Below are 20,773 nucleotides of genomic sequence, written 5' to 3'. Positions count from 1 at the left end.
GGCAATGCGGCTGTTGCATGTGTGTAGTTCACGTCATGCCTCTTCATCTCGGCTGTAAAACAGTTTGCGGATGATTCAACAACTCCTTTCACGAGAGCCTTTCCACCCGTCTTGAACGCCGGCGGGCTAGCCTACGGCTTCCTCAAATTGAGGTCTGGTGTTTAGAAAGCAATTTGAGGAAATTGCGGCATTTTTTTGTCCCTTGATTGATCTGCACATATATGAATAGTCGTTCCGCCCAGTAACTCATGGTCGCCGGCGGCCATCCCAACCCAAGTAGCGCAAGGTGGACTGCTTAGAGGTTGGCTGTGCAAGCTATCCGGTCCTCGGTTGATTTTTGTGCTGAAAAGTCTCGCTGCGGGACCGTGTACCGTGTCCGGGAGATATAAAAAGACGGCATTACGATGCTGTGGCTTGATTCGCCTGCCCTGACTACTGGTAACACACACGACCAACGCATTAAATAACGAGTCAACTTATCCACAACGTGGCCCCAAATATCGAGTCATGACAGCGGAATAGACTCCCGACGATTCGTATCGGCTTTTCAATTTCGGGCACGACCAAATCCGACCATGCGGCCGTCTCAAGGCTTGAGTGTCAACAACAGGATGATATGTTGCCAGACTACCTGTGCCACGCCCCCACGACCATCTGTGATGGGGTGCTGGACACATGGAGCAACGCAGGTTCTTCTCGAAAATACTCAACATCTTGCGCTTCTGTCCTGGAGAAAACCAACGGAGTCATGAACCATGGAAGGACTGCAACGATTCAAAGAGGCACGTTCTCTTCTTCTTCACTTCAATGCGCATCTGCCGAGCTTGGCCAAGTGGATTACAACTGTGGTGGCCGCGTACCAACTTCCAAATCCGAGCTCAATATTCTAATTTGAACGGCAATATGCACTCGATGTGTTGCATCGTCTAGCCAAGACAGGCTGGGACCATTCGTCATGGGCCAACTTCAGTGGCTACGAGAGTGAATCCGTCTGGAGTAAATGCATTACCGAGAGCGAACATTGTCCTTACCTGACCCCTTAAATCAAGCGACATAACTCATGCCTCTTGTGCCATCAAAATAAGAAAGCGCCCAAAATACCTTCGACTGTTCTGGTCTTCTCTCACTCATCACCTTCATTGTCAGTCAGCCTAGTCTTGCCCACATCTCTCCGCTCACACCTTTTCGCTCTTTTACCCGCAAATTGCAAGCAAAATGAGACACACCATCCTCCTCGTTACCGCGTCTATTGGTTACGCCTTGCCCCAGGCTTCCCCTGCAGGCCAACTACTCAAGTTCCAGCCCCCGCAGCCGGGCTCGGGCATCAGTTGCCCCAGTAAGATTGGCGGCTACAACGAAACAGAGTGCGGCACCAAGCGCTACTGCAAGGCCATCGACGTCTTTGGCGCCGTCTCGGACAAGTTCAGTATCAGACCCATCTGGAATTCGACCAAAGAGTGTCTCGACGCGCACAAGCCGGAGCCCAAGCAGGAGTTGCTCCAATTCCGCATGCGCACAAGCAGCGCCGGTGTCGACTGCGAGTTCCAACGCAGTGAGAGTTCATGCGGCACCGAGTGGTACTGCGAGGATATTGACGCGCTTGAAAAGTACCATCAAAAGCACGGTGAAGATAACGAACAGACGGAAGATGTCCGGTATGAGAGCACCCAGGAGTGCTTCAAAGCCCACCACCCCGAGCCCAAGAACCTGCCCTGGCTTGAGCGTGACGAGCAGAACTGGTGTGGCTCTCGCGGAGACGTCTCTGAGGAGACCTGTGGTACTCAGGCGTTCTGTGATTTATTCACGAACACTACCGATGTTTTTGGGTCGCCGTACATCTGGAACCGAGAGCAGTGCCTCCAGGCTCACGAGCCGAACCCTGGTTCCGTCAACTCTCCGGACAACTAGTCTGAGGTAACGGAAATGCTGAAAGTCTCAAGGGATTTTTCAATTATCACTCTAAGAGAATCCTTATTATTATCCTGAGCAAGGCATCCTCCTCTTTGGCGTGCTGTACATCGGCGCCGGGATTGTTTTAGACCTAGACCGACCTATTTAGACTTGGAATCCAAGTTTAGAACTTGGGTTTTTGGCCTTCGTCTAGGGAATTGGATGAGATGAAGCATCCTGAGATACTACAGACTTTTTGAAATAAGCCAAAATCACATTAAACTCATTTTACATTGAATGGACAGCAGTGTTGCCTGTATATCCCTATCTCTTGAGCTAATCACTCATCATTACTCAGAATGTGCTCAACTCCTCACTCACTCATACCGAGAATTCACAGAAAATCAATATGATAGAGGTATCTGTAAAAGTCCACGACTCAGGTGTACACTTCCCTATCATGAGGTATACCCAGTTCGACCCTGTGAAGACATCTCGGCGAGGCGCGCATTAGCCTGGTGGAGCATGTTTACCAAGCACAAGTGCACATAGTCGCGCAATGTAGATGTTCTATTTATAATAAATAGCTTTTCTATGATGAAATGAGTCAAGTATGCGTCGTCTCTAGCGATAACACATGAAAGTGACAAGGGGCAAGCAAGCGAATTAACGTCCCCCAGGCATCGGCCACATCGGAAGCAACCAATGCCTGGCAGAAAGTGCGTCTTGAAGGGTACTTTGACAGCGGATTTGCAGATTAGACTACGCTTGGCGAGTCTGAATAATCGAATGCAGAGGACGGCCAGACTTGGCGAGCAGTCATGTTGACTTGCACGGCTGCCGGGGCCGGGGGCAACAGGGAGCCAGCGGAGAGCAAAGGCGCCGAGGCCAACACAAGAAAGTAACTAAACAACAGAGACAATGAGACCAAGGGCTGACAACGGAGCAAGCAGCATGGGCAGCCTCGCGGCGGGCAAGCGAGGCCGTCGTCTGTACGCGTCTCAACCTTTACAGCGCCTCCACGCAGCTTTTGATGACGGCGCTGCTGAGCCGGTTGCACTCGTCGAACCCCTGGTCGCACTCTCTGAAGAGTTCCGCACCTTTCTTGGTGCACTGCTTGCGCCGCTCTCGGTACGTTAGCGGCTGCGGCTGCGGCTGCGGCTGGGTGCCCTGCCCGGCGGTGTCCTCCTGGGCCAGCTTCGCGAGGTCCGCCCACTGCAGTGTCTCTCCGTCGGGACCCTCCTCGCCAGGCATCTTATATACAAAGCAGCCGAGTCTATTGGGGTCCTCGTACCGCCAGAGGTCGCATTGCTCGGGCGTCTCGCCGGCCTTGCGTTCGCGATGGTGCACGTAAGGGGAGCTGAGCGTTGGGTCCCCTCGGCAGTAGAAGGGACCGCCTGTGATGGCGTCCGCGACAGGCTGGTCGTCCTTATCTACACTGAGAACGGTTTCGTCTGCGCGGCACGACGCCTTGGGCCCGAAGAAGAATCCCTGATGGGCGCAACTATCGGCGCAGAGGTACTGGTTTCCGTCGAGCAAAACAGCTTCAATGTTGGCACCGAAAATCGCGTTGACGCCGGCAGCGGCACCGAGCAATAAGGACAGGGAGTGCATGGTGATTGGTTGATTGGATTGAGGTGATGTCGAGTTGATAGTGAGTTGTCAGTCTAACTTCTGCTGAGCCAGCATACGTATATATATATACAATACAGATACGGAGCATACATGCCGAGAAGATGGACATTAAAGGAGAGCTTGATATGAACAGAATGAAGCTTCGTTATAAAATGACCCATAACATTCCTTCCTATACGGACTTGGCACCGGCAATCCCACGAGGCTCGGTAGTTGAGATGCCTAAAGGTGGTCATTAAGGGAGAGCTTGAGATGTATAGAATGAAGCTTCGTTTTAGGACAACTCACAACATACCCTTCCTCGAAGGACTTGGCACCGGCAATTCCATGAGGCTTGTTATTTGAATGCTGGAGACAAGATTGTGACCTGATTCATGCAGCCCGCAATGGATCCGCGAATGTCTGCTTGAGAAGCTCGGCAAGCCTACAAACCTACCCACGCACTGACTAGTGCATAAGTGTCTGCATAAGGTACGTGTCTGCCTCGGGTATTGGACTCGAATTGGGTCAGAAAAACATGCAACGGCACGACCAGAATGGCGAATTGACTGTGGCTGTGCTTCGTCATGAGTTGTGATCCCTGCGCTCATCAAAATAATCGGCGACATCTTTCCAACCCTGGCGCCAGTTGATCACACGTGCCGACCACCCTTGCATTAGTAGTGCGGTCGCTTGTCGGGTTGCCCGATGAGATCATGCTTCGGATGATGGGCTGCAGGGCGAAAGATGGTGCTGGCTGCATAGTGTCACTGTGCCATCGTTACTCATACCTCATAATCTACGACGACCACCGATACGATGGCCATAGTCAGAAAGCGTCAACCATTCAAAGAAAAGGAAAAATCATGAATATATTCTCCGTTCCAAGCACCGGTACGCCGTTAAGAACCCGTAAAAGGAAAAACAGAAAACTCCAAGAAAGTGAGCCCCAGAAATGTACATCTTGTTTCCCCTCAGAGTTGCTCCAGCAGCTTTCGCCGCCTCCGGTCAATCAGCTCTTCCTGCACCTCCTCCAGCGTGGGCAAGGTCACCACGTGGCCGTCGCCCGAGTCGCCCGGCAGCGGCTCCCACCCCGCAGGCGGCTCCTGCACACCGTTTCGGAGCAGGTTCTCGGCGGCCTGGCGCTCCTTTTCGGCCTCGTAGCGCAGCAGCGCCTCGTCCTCCTCGTCCGGCGCGTAGCCGTAGTACGCGGCGTCGACGGCCCGGCGCAGGTCCTTGCTCGTCTCCAGGGGCTTGTCGGCGTCCTCGGCGCTCTTGGCCGCGGCCGCCTCGAACAGCTCCTTGACGCCCGGCAGCTCCTTGGCCCGGCCAAAGTACCGGTACCCCTTGCCGCCGCCGGGCACCTCGCGCCCCTGCTCGTCGTAGACCTTGCCGCCGCCGCCGCGCATGTAGTTTGGCCCGCCCAGGTTCCGTATCTGGACCTCCCACATGTGCTTCTCCCGCATGAGCTTGTTGATCTCGTCGTTGAGGTCGCGGATCTGGTAGTCGCTCAGCACCGGCTCGTGGATCCGCGACACCTTGCGCGAAATCTCCTTGAGCACCTGCCCGCGCCACTTCTCGCACACCGGGATCGACTCGACTTCAGTGATGACGCGGGGTCGCCGCGCCCGGCCCGTGTCGACGATGCCCAAGTCCGCAGCCTGCGCCTCGCGGAAGCGAAACAGCATCGACTGCGCCTTTTCCGAATTTCGCGCCTGGATTTCAGGGTCAGAAACGTGTTGACCTAGATAAAAACCCTCTTTCTATACGCACCATGATGTGTAATTGCTTTGCGCCGGCTGCAGGCGTCGGTTGATGAACTTGATGCCGTGCAGAGAAGCTTGGTGAAAATCCGTCTGGTAGATCCAGGGACGTCGATTAGAGCGCCACTGGCCGGCCCCACACAACCAAATCACAGCCTGCTACTGCAAACGCGCCTGTCGCGCCAACTTTGTTCAACTCTGAATTCGCATCATTCTCTATTCACCTCTTTTTTTCTTTGCCTGGAAACGTACTTTCAAAACAGCCGTCATTTTATAAAGTCTTTGGCATACTCTTCTCGCTCGTCACGTGTGCAAAAGCGGCTCTTATTGTGTCACGTGGCTGCCAATCTCAAAGGCAGAAATTGAGCTCGAACTGACATGGTTCCCCTTTATCTGTTTGCTCCCGCACCATGGGAACCACTCGTTGTGGCATACTCTCCTTCTACGACGCCGAATTTTGAATCTTTGCTCTATGCTCTAGACTTTTCTCTGGTGTAAGCTCTCCGGGTACGAGCTCTACGACGGGCCGTTTAGTATTGGCCTGTCTGGATGCGCGACGAGGGAGCACCTCCACGATGATCCAATCTTCTCAGGTCCCGCATGGATTGATATGTGAATTGTTCTGAAGTACATGTTCCACAGGATAAGTATACGGCCATGCTAGATCTTGAGCCATCAGTCTCCTTTGTCATTTCAATTTCACCTGAAACCATGGGTGTTGCGATGAGCCATCGCACGCGGTCAGAAGTCTGACCTGGCGTCAACACCAGAGAACAAACAATCTGCGGTGAGGATGATCCTAGCACACGCTATATCGGGATTTACGTGTCCTGTCACTATGCCAAAGCTGCCGCCGCAAGGGGGCCGTCTTTGGAAAGCGACAGCGTCACCAATCATGACCGCTTCCCACGAAGAACAGAAATCTGAGCAGACCTTCTCCGACAATCACCCTCACTCCCACACTCCTCAGCACCACACAATGGGACGCGGACGCACCATTTCTCTCGGCTCGACGGGATTTTCGATATAGCCGCAATGACCGACAACCTTTTTATCTCAAGAAAGCAAATGACCAAACGTGGTTATTTGCTACATGTTTTTTGAAACTTTATAGTTTTCAATCGGAGCAGGCTGAGAATTTCCTTTCTTGCCGACTCGAAAGATTTGGCAATGATTCCGCGGTTCTTTTTTGACTCAACGCAGTTTATTTCGGGAAGACGATTCAGGAGTCCGCGTAACCGTGGTCGCTCAGAAGAACGAGAGAGTGCGTGATTGGGCCCCCGGGGGAGGATGTTTTCTTACACAAAACAAAATGAAACCAAGATACGCTTCCCTTTTCTGTTGGAGACAACAGAGGGGAGGTCTTTTCAGTGTTTTTTCATGACCCGGTGATGACCCAGAGTCCAACAAGCCAAATTTGCAGCTAAACCACGGCATCGACAGGCGGCAGAGGAAGAAACATGACTGCGGGATGGAGGGCAACGGAAAGGAAACAGAGAACGAAAGGGCATTTGTTCTTACCCTGGCGAATGGCAGCGGCCGTGTTCGGCGTGGGAATCTTTGCTGATGCGACGGAGGAGTTGAGAGCTCTGAGGTACGATGGCCAAGTTGGAGCCGAGGAAGGGTGTCGGGACGTGTAACCAAAGGGTGCTTCGGTACTTTATTTTACTCCCCTGGTTCTACCCTCGGTTGCCTTTCTTTTGGTTCTTGCATGGTTCTTTTTACCGCAAACCTCTTTTCTCTTCCCGCCCGCTCGCACTGTCATTGTCATGCTGGTTGCTGTTTTATTCTCCCGGCGCCTGGACGATATCCTCATTGTTTTTTTTTCCTTCTCTTGTTGTCCTTGCTCCTTGGAATTGTTTCGACTTTTGCTCGCAATTGTCCCAGCAGATGTAGCCGTGCTTCCGAGTAGGCTGGTGTGTTGCTGGTGCCCTGTGTGTTTCCAGTGAGAACATAAGAGAGCTAATCTGAGGGTCTTTCCTTTGTTCTTGTCTTTTTTTTTTCCTTCTTGCCTCGTCTTGTTTTGTCATGTTTCTACCGTTCACGTTCCTACGGTTTATTATTCAGAGAGGTCTACGCGGCCGGTGACTCTCCGCTCTGCCTTGTTTCCTCGGTCTTTTCTCATTCAAGTATGCACTATATAGATGTACATGAAACGTGGTTTATATTCGGTTCTGCATGGGAGTAAGTACCAGCTCAATGTCATTATTTGAAACGACAACCCATGCCAATTCATCGACTCTCGTTTTTCGTTATCAAAAGATTCAAGAGTACAATAATACAAGCCGTGCCTTTTTTTGTTCCATTTCAGAAAAAGACATCATGTACCAACAGAAAAAAAAAAGTAATGAAATTACACGCACAGTTTCTCATCTACTTTGGCAAGAGATTCACGTCTAGTCTTGTTTTCGTCTCTTCAACAACTTTCCTTGGGGATTTCTTCTTCTCTCTTCTTCCCTCACCTCCTTCTCACTGCGTCTTCTTGGTCGCAGTAGTAGTATCCGTAGGCTTGCTGTACATCCAGAGGGCGGAAAAGGCCACGAAGCCGGACACGGTGGCGGCGATGCCCGCGATCCAGGGCCAGGCGCCCGAGATGACGTAGCTGCGCGGCCACTCGTCGTGGGCCATGTGGCGGACGCTGACGGTGCGCTTCTCCTCGATGCTGGTGAGGAAGGGGCGCTTGTAGTTGACGAGGAAGTTGAAGATGCCGTGCTGGTCCGGCGTCGTGAATTGCACGCCGTAGGTGGCGGCGTCGGCCGTCTTACCGACGGGGGCCAGGTTTAGTCGGTGAAAGGGCGACAGCATGGAGAACTCGAGCTGGAGCGCGTCCTGCTCGGGCACGGCAAAGGGAACCCACTTGTCCCAGCTGTACTCGGACAGGGAGATGGAGTATGTCTGGCCGCCGTGTTAGTACAGTTCAAAAACGCTCTTTGTTTCTCAATCCGCCTCCCAAACGTACCACGTCATTCTTGATTCTGTAGAGGGTGGGGTTGGGCTCGTCGCTGCCGACCAGGCGGTGCTCGACGTCGTTGACGCGAACCACGCCAATCTCCTGAAACGCCCAGCCCGAGAGGCGGCGCGCAAACTCCTTGTTCTCCGTCTTGGACTCGGGGCCTCCGTGGGCCCTGGCGACGGTGGCGTCGAGCCACTTGTCCTGGAGCATCTCGGCGGGCGCGACGGCGACGCGGGCCGAGTTGCGGGCCTGGAGGGCCGAGACGAGGGCGAGCTGCCGGCCGGCGGCGAAGAGCTCGTCCGGCTCGACGGTGGCGGCCTGCTCCTTGGGGTTGTAGCTGTAGGCGGTGTCGGGGGCGCGGAGGATCGGGGTCAGCAGGTGGCTGTTGCCGAGGACGTGGCCGGCGGTGTGGGGGACGGCGAGGACGCCGGCGGCGGGCAGCGCAAAGTAGGGCTTGACGCCCGCGCGCTCGTTGGGCGTGGGCGTGTCGAGCACGAGGACGTCGTGCGTCTCGGGGGCCGAGACGGCGTCGTAGTGGAAGTGGTCGACGACGGTGCCGGTGCGCTCCGCGGGCAGGCTGATGTCGAGCTCGGCGAGCATCGACACGATGGAGCTCGTCGTGGGCGTCGTCGACGACAGGCCGACGAGGATGTTGCCCCGGGCGTTGATGAAGTCGACGAGCAGGTTCGGGGTCAGGTTCGGGCCGAGAGCTGTCCAAGTCGAAGCGACGGGCGAGATTAGTAGGGGAGTCTGGCTGTGGTTTGGGGGAGGGGGAGGGCCATGCAGAAGCAGGGCAGCGAGTTACCTTTGACCTTTGTGGGAAGAAAAATGAGGTGGTCGTATCTGCGCTCGCCGAGATTAAAGAGGCTCAGCTTGTCACTCCTGGGTGTCTCGTAGTTGATGTCGAAGCCGCGAGCTAATGGCGAGAACAGGGCAGAAGAGAGCGCAACGTGTTAGCAACAAGGATCAATTGCGCATTTGACGACTGCACAGAGATTCGATCGGCAGAGGGGAGTCAGACACGCACCAGCCAAATCACCAAAGAACTGTCCATATGCCGCCTTATCTGCCACGTCGTCGAGAACGACGAGCAATCGAGAGCCGGTGGTGCTCAGCGCCGACGTGGCCGCCGCAAGGGCGGAGATCACCACGCTCAACGACAGCCGCATGGTGGAAAGGGGGTTAGAAAAAATCCTGTTCTTTCCGCTGTGTATTGGATCCTCAATTCTCAAGACGGACAAGACTAGAGACAAAGGAGCGGGCGTAATCTTGGTCGACGGTTTCGGCGGGGGAGAATGAGAGGCGTGTTAACATGTTTCCACGAAGGCGAAAGCTCCCCCCAAGAAGCTCTGAATTGGGGATACGTAGCCTTGGCTGGTTGGCGCGGGCCTGTTTGGGTTTAGCGTCTCTTTTTTTATTGTATGCGCTGCCGCGCGGTGCTTCGTTTGTGGAGAGGGTGATGTGTGTGGTGGATTTATCGAGCACTTGCTATTATACAGAATAGACTTTGCATGATTGCGATATGTATCACCCATCTAACGATGCTATTCGCTCAGGTCTTTTCAGTCAACCCTATGGATTATTTGACTACCGTCTTTGCTTGTTCAATCCGGCGCGTGCCTCCAGAGAACCGTCTACCAACAACCATCATCCTTGCCCGACTTATATTTTGAACCATATTTGGGCCTACTTTAGCATTTCAGTTTACGTCAATTGAATCAAAACTCGTGTATCCCGCCTGTTAGCTCTCGAGGCAGTCTCTCTGCTCTACAAGGCCAGCGTCCTGCGTATCAAGGAATATGCGGGTCCATCACCCACAACTGTCCAATAGCAAGACAGCTATATCCGGCCGCCCAGACTGCGACGTTTTCCCGACAAGCTTCAAGCAACCCTAGCCATCATCCTCCATCCCGCATCATCACCTTTTTGTTTTCCCTTCGCCGACATTGCCCGCGCACATCCACACGTACGTTCCCTACCAATCAATCCATCGACTATAACCGCATCCGATAAAAACAGCACCTTCACGCGCCACCTCCTCCGCTCCTCCTCTTCCTCTTCCTCCTCCAGAACCGAACCAAAACGACAGCACGCTAACCCTCGACAAGCAGCAGCCGCCATGTCCGCGCCTCTGTTCTGGTCCACGCCCCTCAAGTACTGCCGCTGGGCCGCCCGCGAGAAGCCCGCGCTCTTCTGGTCCGTCGTCATCGGCGCCGCCGGCCCTCTCGCCATGCCAATTGGCCCGCCCATCCGCCGCTGGCTCGGCGACGTCGACCCGGCCCCGATCCCCGTCACGTATCCCGGTGCGTCGCTCTCTCTCTCTCTCTCTCTCTCTATTTCGCTACTATATACCCCTCTTTTCGCCGTTTCCTGTTTTTCGGCGATTTTACCTGCCCCGCGCTGCTGCGTAATCCGCAGCATTGTGGAAGAAGAGAGAGAGTATCTTGGGGAGCTCGTTTTGTCCGCTAACATCGTCTCCCACCTCATATAGTCCCTGCCGGTCCCCGTAAGCAATTGACGGGCTACGACGACGAGTAAACGAGAAAATCAAAACGGCGACGAAAACCTTTAAAAGAAAGCACATACATATACAAAGAACAGAATTCATATTAGCGAGTGTGTCGGTGACGGCGACTGATTAGGAGGATGGGATCTGCAGATATGCAATCCCCAGAGGGAACCGAGATGCGTGCACTCTCTGACTATCGGAGGAGGAAGACCCTGTACCAATACAACATCTACGAGGAAAGAAAAGACCTGAGATGCCCTACCACATTCTCCAGCGTTCTACATTTCTCGCCGCTTTCTCTCAGAAATCTCTATATACAGTTTTTTTTACATCACTAGGGTGACTTGACAACGACTTCTATTAAAAGCAGCGGTGTTTCTTTTGTTCAGACACGCCTCGTCATACTTCGTCCTCGCTTACCGAATGCAATACCAATACATCCATCAAGGTTTTTTCTTATGCACATGATATCTCTCCTTCCTTGTGGGATTGTAACCAATCTATAAGACTTTCAAAATCTCCTCTCATCTATTGATCGTTTTCTTTATCCCTCAACCCTCTTTCACTATTGTCTGTATTTTAGCAACAACGTCTGTGAATGTCTCCGGCAAGGGCCTCTCTATCGATCCCTGCCTGCAAAGTTCCATTCAAACTGTGGCGTTATGTTAGTCTCTTGGTGCAGTAAAAGGAAAAAAAAAGAATGTTCGACCGTCAACGTACCACTCTGCCGTCTTCATCTCCTGTATATACGCAATTCGGCATCGGGCTGATGCAGGTGATACCTGCGCTGACATTATCGCGCCGCTCCGTCTTATAATCGACGTGGTCCAGCCGTCGCAGGTGTTCCAGCGACCATTTCCCCCTAGCATGGCTCTTACGCCAGACGTTGACAACGCCACGGCTGTGGCCTGTAAATATGAGCTGGTTCTCCAGCCACTCATTTCCGGCGCCTTCGTAGAATGCACACGTGTGCACGTAATCCTCCGAGTCGGGGCACACGTTTTGGTCCAGGATGACGGACCCGTTGAGTGTGTACAAGATCACACTTGGCCCAGAGCAGAGCAGAATTTCGCCCGACACGTCGTTGATGCGCGCACACTCCACTGGACGCACAAGCGGAAGCTTCCGAATAAAGGTCAGCTGGTTCAGGTCCCATAGAAGGCCCTGACCATCCGCCGATACGCTAACAAATGTGCTAAACGACTTGCTGACGGCAATGGCCGTGATGGGCGTCTTGTGTCCAAACAGGCTCGACTTGGGCACAAGCTCGACAGGCTTGCCTGGGCTTGTAATGACATTGTACACTGAGACAACACAGTCTTCACCAGCCGTGATGAGAGTTTTCGAGTCCGCAAAGCAGGCGCATGAGATTTGACCAATGTGAAGATTTTCAAAAAGACCAGCAGGCTACGCAAATTAGCTTTATTCGGAGTTCAAGACAAGTTGCAGTATCATACCTTCCGATTGTCGCTGAAAAAGAAGCGTACTGTGTTGTCAGCGTAACCCCACTCAAGGAACTTGTCATAGGGCGGCAAGTTCAATCGAAACGGCGATGCGCACAGCAGCCGGTCTAGTTTTGGCGCGTATATCAAGGACGCTACTCGTTCACGCGATTCTAAAATTGTCAACAGACAGCCGGTTACCGGTCAATTCTAGGCATACCTATCAATGGGTTCGGTAGACACAGGAGCGCCTGGACCGACGAGTCGAGCCGTTTGATTGGGCACTTCGCGTTCTCGCGCGGCGGGTGTGGCTTGGAGAACACCTGGTGTGGTGTCTGTCCAAAATTGTGAATGACACCTGCGGTGATAGCTCGCTCGTTTGCGTCTGTAATTCGATCAAGGTCACTGGCACCAGCGTACGACAAATGGTGGAAGACATTCAAGCTTTCCATGGCTGCTTCCCCCCGCTGTTTAAATCCAAAGATCAGATCAATCCATCGATGGAGATTCTCGCTCACATATCGACTTTCCAGGGCCTCGCGATGCTTGGCTATGAAAATCTTTGGGTCGCCCTTGGCCCACGGTGGTAGCACTACATTATCGACCTTGACACCGTTGCTCTGTCGCCGACCAAAATCATACCCATTCACATTGGTCAGAAATTCGGGCAGGCAGAAGAATTCGGGAATCAGTTCTCGCACGTCCGTCTTGTTGCGGCAGGACGCCGACTTCCAAGCATCGGGAATAGACTGGAACAGTCGGTCGGCGTGATCGAAGCTGTCGCCTTGCAGCAGGAGATAGGACTGCACAAACGGGGGCAGGCGGATAAGGTAGGACGAGACAATCATGGCAGACGAGTAGTGCGTTCCGTAGTGAAATGGCGCCTGTTCAATCTCCTTCAGAGCATTGTACGTTTCGATAAATCCCTGCACTCGTTCCTGGGTCTGGGCGCCCATAGGCTTGGACAGATCACGGAAGGTCGCGGGGTTGTTCAGGTCTAGCTCTTCGCTTGTAAAATCGGCGAGGACCCAGGGGAATACCGGGTACTGCGTCAGGTCGTTGAATGTTCTGCCTGCCATGGTGTTGACCATCATGAGGTAGTGGAAGTTGGACATTTCACCTTTTTGCCAGCGCTTCATCAGTGGATTCCAGGACGACGTGTTGAACAATGTTCCAAGCTTTGAACCGATTCCTTGCTGCGACTCATCAAAGTTTTTAAGCGCCTCAAGCCTCCATGCGTCTTCCGGGTTCGGCAAGGCATGGGCTGCACTGGTGTGCGGTGCCTTGGAGAGCATCTTGGTGAACATTTCGTCTCGCACAGTAGTGTTAATCGCCGTCAGGAGATAGCTGCGGCCATCTGTAAAAAATATTTCGATGGCGACATCGCGAAACAAGAAGCGGCGCTTCGAGATGCTAATAGTATCTTGCCACTTCCAGTGCCTAGACTCTTGATCCCGATTACCGGCTGTCTGTCGCTTTTCCAGAGTCTTTGCTCCAGTGACAATGCGCGTAAAAGGGTCACGTTCTTCCATTGGAGCTTGCCAGACGTTGACAATGTCTCCGGTGGACGTTTGGAACACGTTGTCCATCATGTACAGTGCATCTTTGCCGATTATGAGTATCCCTTCGCAGGCCTCGAGTCCGGTAACCCGGGAAACGTTGTAGGCAGCTTGGACTTGGTCACCATGCTCCAGTCGACGCATGACTTTTCGGTTTTTGTCCTCAAAGTTCTCATCTAGGTCATGCGCATCATTCGGATCCTCGACCAGTTCAAAGTCGTCTTCTGGCATGAACCCGGCATCTTCTTGTTCTAGAACCAACTCACTGTCTGCTTCGGCGCTGGCTCCAGCAGTAGCCGTCACTGGCGGTGTGGCTACAGTTGGCGTAGCAGGTCCTGTGCTTGGCGAGTTGCCTGTTGCTGTATTGACTCTCAAGGCTGCTGCTGCAACTCCTTTCTCTTTCGAGCGGTACTTTTCCATAACTGTAGAGAAGTCTGGCAGCAATCGTAGACGCATACGATTGCGCCCCTCGGTCCGATCAAGCTTCCATTTCAACGGCCTAGGGTCGCTGAAGACAGCGCCGGGTCGTCTGAGGTCCATCTCCATCTTTTTATACGCCGAAATAAGGAACGAAAGATCATCTTGCTGATCTTGAAGGATACGTTGATACTTGAAGTGCTCAGAGTTATAAATGCTCTTCATCCAACCAGAGTTTCCGATTTCGTGGTTTGCCAACAGCTTCTCTCTTGAGGCACCTTCAACGTACCATTGTTTCAGTTTATCCTTGCGTTTTGAAAGACGAGTTTTGGCAGTTTCCTGTGTGCGCATATTCTCAATGCTAACGAAACTCTCCCATGTCTTGGCCATGCCGCCGAAGAATAGCAAGTCTAGAGATGGTCGGTTCTTATCCACCCATGCAATAAAAACATCGTCATCCAGTTCCGTGATTTTGACAAAATCGTGAATTACCTGCTTTTGGCCAGGAACCATGAAGGAGCGAATGAGGGCTGAGGACTCGTCCGGCTTCGCGACCAGCAGGATGCGAAGGAAATTGGCAGCCCGCCGCCGTACAGTGTCTCTTTCGTCGACGAGTTTGGTGTAAAGTTGGTACCAGAAGAGCTTCAAGTACTCATCCTCCGCTATGAAGCAGCCTAGGATTGACATTTGCCAGTATGCCAGCTTGCTCATGAAGTCCGTGGCCGCGTGCTCTGTGGTCCCGGGCCTATCGAGGTCGGATAACCTCAGAAGAATAACACGCAGCAGACATGTACGAATGAGTGTAACGGACTGGCTGCACAGCCTGACGCTTTTCAGGCTCGCAACATCCGGTCGTTGCAGGTACTCCAGCAGCATGCCTGCAAAGTCAATGAGCACCTCGGCGCCGTCAATGAACCATCCTTCAAAAACCGCCTCAGTCAGGTGCAGGCAGAGTCGTGCTATATTGGTAATCAGCTTGGGCTCGCACAACATGGTCTGGTTGGACAGAATAAGTTCCGTTGAGTTTGCGACAATCTTTTTCAAAAGAAAGGATTCAAAGTAAGCCTGATGCTCTTGGAACCCAGGAGGCACTTTTGTGAAGAGGCCAAAACCAGCAAACTCCTTGCGTTTGAAAATTTGGTCCATGAAGACGTTAATTGCAAGCCCCAATAGGCTTTCAACGAGGGCGTCAGACTGCCCATTGCTGCTCAGTGGACGAGACGTGGAGTTGTGCGGTTTTTCATCTTCCAGCACACTTTGCGTAGTGAGGAGCACGAATGACGATGCACGTTTGAGAAGAGTTCCTCTGGGGGGCGTTGACTGCGGCGTGGCACTCAAGTCGACGCTGGTAGTTCGCACGATTGGCGCAGGGCGTCCAGATGCTAGTCCAATGGGCCGAATGATGACATCGCTGCCCTCAAAGTTCAAATTTGAGTCGCGAGAGTGTAGTTCGACATCCGGAGTCACTGCATCGCTGCTGACAATCACCGGGTACAGCATAGAAAAAATGAGCCTGACCCAGTCCGAAGCAAAGGCAAAGTCCCTGAAATCAACAGATTTCTCATAGAGCTGTTGGAATAGTTGGAGCATTTTTTGCAGGAGAACCGGATTTGCGTGTTTCCCCAAAGTCATCCGGCTCTGGAAAGATTGTGTCATCTCGTCCGTGTCCGCTTTTGCAGACTCGGTTGATAAGTCTGGTCGAGTTTCTGGATCTACGCTCGATTCTGATGTATTATTGTCTTGTTTGAGAATATCGTTCAGCCCATGCTGAAGCATAGACGTTATTATGATAGCCGCATCGGGATACACCACCTTGCGACTACCGAAAACTCCCAGCAAATAACCTGAATCGAGCCACTTGTCCGTGTCAAGCTCGGCTACATCGACGCCAAACAAGAGGCTTAGAACCACGGGCCAAAGAGCTGCGCTGTGCCAGAAGCGCTTTAATCGATTGGCCATGATTGCGAATCCCGCAGACTTGTTGGCGAATTTGGAGGTATAAGCTGAACCATGACCAACCAATAGCCTCGACAAGATAGTCGCGCCCTGCAGAAGAATGTCCTTGTCATTCTCAGCAAGCAGGTAGAGAAGCCACTTGTTTGTGACCGTCTTGGCAAATTTGCGAATATAGTTCAAGTTTCCTTTCTCACACAAAATGCGAGAGTAGACACTGAGCACACGCGTGCCGAGCTGTTTTTTGGTAAGATATTTGACGCCCTCGGGTGGACTGCTGGTACCGCTGCCGTCAGCAGTTGGCCTCCTCATCAAGTTTGGTGTCGTTGGTCTAGAGATGGAGGAGAGTGGGCGCGACGTTCTAGACATGGAGGGGCTGGGAACGTGGAATGCGTATGTGATGAAGAGTGACAGCGACCGCATGACTTCGGGGCTCAGGTTCGATTTTACCAGTACTTCAAACGTTTGCATAAAGTGCGGTAGGACCTCCTCCGGGATAGCTTCACCTTTCATGGCGTCCAGGAGACGTTTCACGATCCGCATCCGTGTCAATCTCCTGCTGTTGAATTCGTGATGCTTGCTATTGACAGCGAAGGTTACAAACTGCTTGTAGTACAGCTCCTGAATACGGGGTGCAGATTTGCGCCAGAGATCCAAGTCGATTAGCAATATTCGATAGGCAAGTGGATTCACAATCAGCGAATCCAATGGATTCTCGTGCTTGTAGCCAACGAATCCAAGTACAAGACTCAACACTCTAAATGCCAGGCTGTCGCGTTCCTCGGCGGAAAGATGCAGCTTGATGGCGAAAACTTCGGAAGCCAGTCCATTCGCGAACCCCATTTTGTACCGTAGCAGCATGGCTAGAATGCTGTAGCCATTATCGCGTTCCATGGCTTCACTATTCCTCCAGCTTGTACGAATACAGTGAAACATGATTTCCAGAGATCGAATTGTTTCCTCAACGGATGTAGCCCTTTCAAGCAGCTTCAACGCCAGAGAGGTAAATCCGGCCAGGCGCCAGAGGTTCTCGTCTAGGTACGATGGTAATGCAATTGTCGGGCTGCCTCGAAACGACGCAATGCCTTGGGGCTTAAACAGGGCATCTGCAATGTTGGGAACGGCCGAGTTGATCGCCAAAGGAGCGCCATCCTTGTTTGAAGCCATGAAGAGAGCTCGTGAAGCCGAGCGTGGCAAAGAGCGCAGAAGACCCGTGTCCAGGAATTGCACATTTTCTGGCAGTGTTGCAGATGGAAGAATGCTGAGCAGGACCTTTGACTCTGGTAGTATTACACTCGCCTTGTCTCGGACCGCTTTCAGGATGTCGGAGCTTTCATCCTTTCCGGGATGCGCAATCTCATTACGAAGGCCCAGCTGAGCGGACGCTTCGTACGTTTGGAAGCCGCCCAACGTGTCTTGAAAATTACCATGGTAATGAGGACCAAGCCCATAATGAACCGCCAAGAAGTCGTCACCAAGCACATCCTCGAAGAGATGTGCGGAGGCTAATGACCATCGGGAAGACACAACACCCGTGCCGAGTTGTCCGGAGAGTTCCCTCGGTGTTCCGATGAAGGCTTGTACAGGATTGGTCTTATTCTGCCCAGAGTTGAAGGATGCAAAACTCTCATTGCTGTTATTGGATAGCGGCGGAGTCAGGGGATAGTTGCAGCGCATTTGCTCGCAGAACTCGCCATTAACGTATAAGGCAGCGCGGCTTGCTGTCATGGTTTTTGGACGTTTGTGGACAATGGCTATGTGATACCATTGCTTCTCCCGAAACTCGGTAGATTTGAAACGGATGCTAGGTTTATTGGAGAATACAGACGTTTGCAGGATAAAGTTGTGCGTATCCCTCTCGAGGTACATGAGCACAAAGCAGGTTTGAGAGGCATCAAAGGCACCGAACAGGGTAGTGTGGGTTGACGGGTCGAAATTGTCGATCCATATCCATGCGGTAAAGGTGTAACCAGGAGAAGATTGCGGCGGGAACGGGCGTCCAAGGCTCGGAAGCTCAAGAGACGAGTGGCCGTGCAAGGACAGATCAAAGCTGAAAAAGGCAGGGCCGTGGTATTTGCCCATCATTTCCAGACAGAATTCGGAGGCTTCCGAGCCAGGCACAGAGAGGAGAAACTGGGTGTCAGCAGGCTTATCGACACCCAAAAACATGAGCCGCCGGCAAATGTCGAGTATCTTTTTACGTTCCGAATCGGCCAGGGGCGTATTTGGGGAGAAGGCGACGCGAAGAAATTGGGACATGACACCGGTGGAGTGAATCGCAGCACAATTATACGTCAGGACCTCGGCAGCACGTAGAATAGTCTCGAGGACCAGGAGAGAGGCGGGGGTGGCGGCAGCATCGTTGTCACGGGGAAGAGAGGACCAGAAGCTGACAATGGCACGGAGCATCTCGGGATACTGGATTTGCGTGGTGCTGTGCACCAGTTCGCGGACCTTGGGGCCTATCGACTCGATGGATTTGGCGAGGACAAGATGCCACTGGTCATCCGGTTCTGGATCTTCGACATGATCGGCATTGTCGGCGGCTCGCTCGTTATCGTGGCGCAGGGTCTCAGCAATGGACTGAAAGAGAAGGTCGATGGCATCATCGCCGAGGGAGAAGGCAAAGAGTTTGCCGAAAACATGGCAGCTGACCCAGGGGTTCGGCTCGACACTGCCGAGGCCAATGCTGGCAATGGCTTGCTCTAGAGCCTCCCAGCCGCCACCCTCGACACGGAATTTGAAGAAGCGCTTGTTGCCGGAGTGGCGTCGCAGGGCGGCGGCGAACACATCGAGGGCGGCGCCAAGTAGCTGAAAAAGAGTTGTCATCTCCTTGTTGGAGCGTTTTTCGGGATCATAGAATCCAGAAAAGCTCCGCAGGATGTTGAGGACGGCCTCGAAGCCGCCGGCGAGGCGGAAGGCATCCTGCTGTGTAGGGGTGTTGGAAGCCGCGATTTGATCCGCGACGCCTCTGAGGCCGGTGGTGAGGTTGGGTATCTCGGGGTACCCATTGCCTGCCAAGGTATCAGTCTGACCGGCTACGCCGTCGAGGAGGGCTCGCAAAACTTGGACAGATTTCAGGTTGGCGGCCGCCGGCGTGGACGCGGAGGTCGAGGACCGGTAGCGTCTCGTGGTCGTCGACATGATGACAGGAGTGTGCAGCTCTCTTTTTGGTGCCTTGCCAGTCCAAGAATTCCCATGACCCCCTCACGGGCCTAGGAAATGGGTAGACGATGACAGCATGGAGCGACCCAGAGGCGAGAGGGTGTCAGGAGTGTCGTCTTTGGCGTCAGTTGGGATGCGCGGGGCACATTTGAGTCCTTTTGATGTGGGCGGAACCAAGTTGGGACGATTCGTAGAATCGGCAGAACTGTCGGTTTATAGAGAGGTGATGGAATGCGTGGCAAACGAGGGGAATCACAGCATCAATCAGGCTCTTGGAGGAGGAAATCCTGGCGTTTCGTCTGAATTTTGGAGCTGTGCAGCGCACCGCTCGAAGATGATGGAGCTACCTGGCTGACGTAGTGTTGTGGCACTAGCAATGGCTACCTCACTCAGAGGTAGTAGCACGCCTAGGTGGCAGGCATATAGGGTACCTTAGGCTTAGGTAGGTAGGTATGTGGTGCTGTCAAATATAGCTGCTAGGCGAGCCCACAATGAGGCTGAGCGTCCAGGCAGGAAGGAAGGGGTGAAACCAGGCGCGGAGAAAGAACTAAAAAAGTATACGAGGTGTATCATGGTGTTTTGGATTTCCAGAGGCTTCTTCTTTTGACCTTTGCGTCGAGTGGTTTGACTGATGGAGGGCGTTTGCAGTGCTTGTTTCCTAAGTATGGAGGGAGATGGGCAAGGAGCGGTATAGGGTAGGAGTTTGCTTAGGGAGGGGAGGCGTAGATCTGGAACCAGCTGAAGCCTCGCCCGGCTGGCAGTGAAGCAGCACGGCACAGGACAAACGGACAGTCTGGGTTGGGATTTCGCGGCCGTGGTAGGGGAAAGATAAAAATGCGCCATAAACATCATAGTATTGCATACAGCTGGCGGGGGAGGCTGCATGCAGTCCTCGGGCAAGGACAAGCAAGCCAAGCGCCTCGCGCTTCATCTACTTGGTACACCACATGCAATGCGGCTCGTATGTACGGAGTACGGAGTACGGATTAATGCTCGATGACTACGGAGTACCTAGGCATACTTAGCACTTGGTATGCCCAGCAGATGCAGCGATGTAAAAGTAGACTTGTAGACTACCAGTGCTGCGATAGGGACGGCCGAAAGCTGTGGACACTACCTACTTAGTTAGTGCCTAGATACGGAAGATTGGTCGGACTGGATGGCGAGAAGCGATGGGCTTGAGCGATCATGGGCGGGCGACGGGGCGGGAGGAGCGAGCCATGACATGATTGTGTGAGATGCGAGTAAGTCGGTCGCCGCTCTCGGCGATCGACTGGGTACTACTACTGTTGGCAAGAAATGCAACAGCATGACCAGGCAGATACTGATAAGCAAGCAAGGCAAAGCGAGTCAATAAGGGCATGGCAGTGCAAGACAACCCATCATATTATTAGCACGGGCGCAGGGCGACGAGCACTGGGTATGGTGAAAGCGGCACGTGCCCAGGCGGCCGGGGGGAACCTGTGACTAGCTGTGAGGCCATTCCAGGTGAGGCACGAGGACGGGGG

At 53.1% G+C, this 20,773-nt stretch overlaps 6 protein-coding genes across 6 annotated transcripts; 2 read left to right on the top strand and 4 right to left on the bottom strand.

Moving 5' to 3' along the window:
- Nucleotides 1-1,215: 1,215 nt before the first annotated feature.
- Nucleotides 1,216-1,908, top strand: V2A60_001334 (uncharacterized protein; the record flags this gene model as incomplete). The annotated part of the gene is made up of 1 exon (XM_083252695.1): nt 1,216-1,908. The coding sequence occupies one exon, from the start codon at nt 1,216-1,218 to the stop codon at nt 1,906-1,908; it is 693 nt and encodes a 230-aa protein (XP_083108821.1).
- A 990-nt stretch (nt 1,909-2,898) lies between these two features.
- Nucleotides 2,899-3,504, bottom strand: V2A60_001333 (uncharacterized protein; the record flags this gene model as incomplete). The annotated part of the gene is made up of 1 exon (XM_083252694.1): nt 2,899-3,504. One exon carries the CDS (start codon nt 3,502-3,504, stop codon nt 2,899-2,901), a length of 606 nt encoding a protein of 201 aa, XP_083108820.1.
- Nucleotides 3,505-4,478: 974 nt separating this feature from the next.
- On the bottom strand, nt 4,479-5,280 carry V2A60_001332 (Isy1-like splicing factor; the record flags this gene model as incomplete). The annotated part of the gene is made up of 2 exons (XM_083252693.1): nt 4,479-5,219; nt 5,278-5,280. 2 exons carry the CDS (start codon nt 5,278-5,280, stop codon nt 4,479-4,481), a joined length of 744 nt encoding a protein of 247 aa, XP_083108819.1.
- A 2,456-nt stretch (nt 5,281-7,736) lies between these two features.
- V2A60_001331 (dolichyl-diphosphooligosaccharide-protein glycotransferase) lies at nt 7,737-9,389 on the bottom strand (the record flags this gene model as incomplete). Its single annotated transcript, XM_083252692.1, has 4 exons — nt 7,737-8,162; nt 8,227-8,930; nt 9,026-9,136; nt 9,248-9,389. 4 exons carry the CDS (start codon nt 9,387-9,389, stop codon nt 7,737-7,739), a joined length of 1,383 nt encoding a protein of 460 aa, XP_083108818.1.
- A 950-nt stretch (nt 9,390-10,339) lies between these two features.
- Nucleotides 10,340-10,758, top strand: V2A60_001330 (NADH:ubiquinone oxidoreductase subunit NDUFA3; the record flags this gene model as incomplete). Its single annotated transcript, XM_083252691.1, has 2 exons — nt 10,340-10,523; nt 10,712-10,758. 2 exons carry the CDS (start codon nt 10,340-10,342, stop codon nt 10,756-10,758), a joined length of 231 nt encoding a protein of 76 aa, XP_083108817.1.
- A 590-nt stretch (nt 10,759-11,348) lies between these two features.
- Nucleotides 11,349-19,244, bottom strand: V2A60_001329 (uncharacterized protein; the record flags this gene model as incomplete). Its single annotated transcript, XM_083252690.1, has 4 exons — nt 11,349-11,381; nt 11,450-12,136; nt 12,187-12,344; nt 12,392-19,244. The coding sequence occupies 4 exons, from the start codon at nt 19,242-19,244 to the stop codon at nt 11,349-11,351; spliced, it is 7,731 nt and encodes a 2,576-aa protein (XP_083108816.1).
- Nucleotides 19,245-20,773: the final 1,529 nt, after the last annotated feature.

The sequence above is a fragment of the Cordyceps javanica genome, chromosome 1 (genome assembly GCF_051103115.1).
Source record: "Cordyceps javanica chromosome 1, complete sequence".
Classification (NCBI taxonomy): domain Eukaryota; kingdom Fungi; phylum Ascomycota; class Sordariomycetes; order Hypocreales; family Cordycipitaceae; genus Cordyceps; species Cordyceps javanica.
This window is presented reverse-complemented; position numbering and strand designations above follow the sequence as displayed.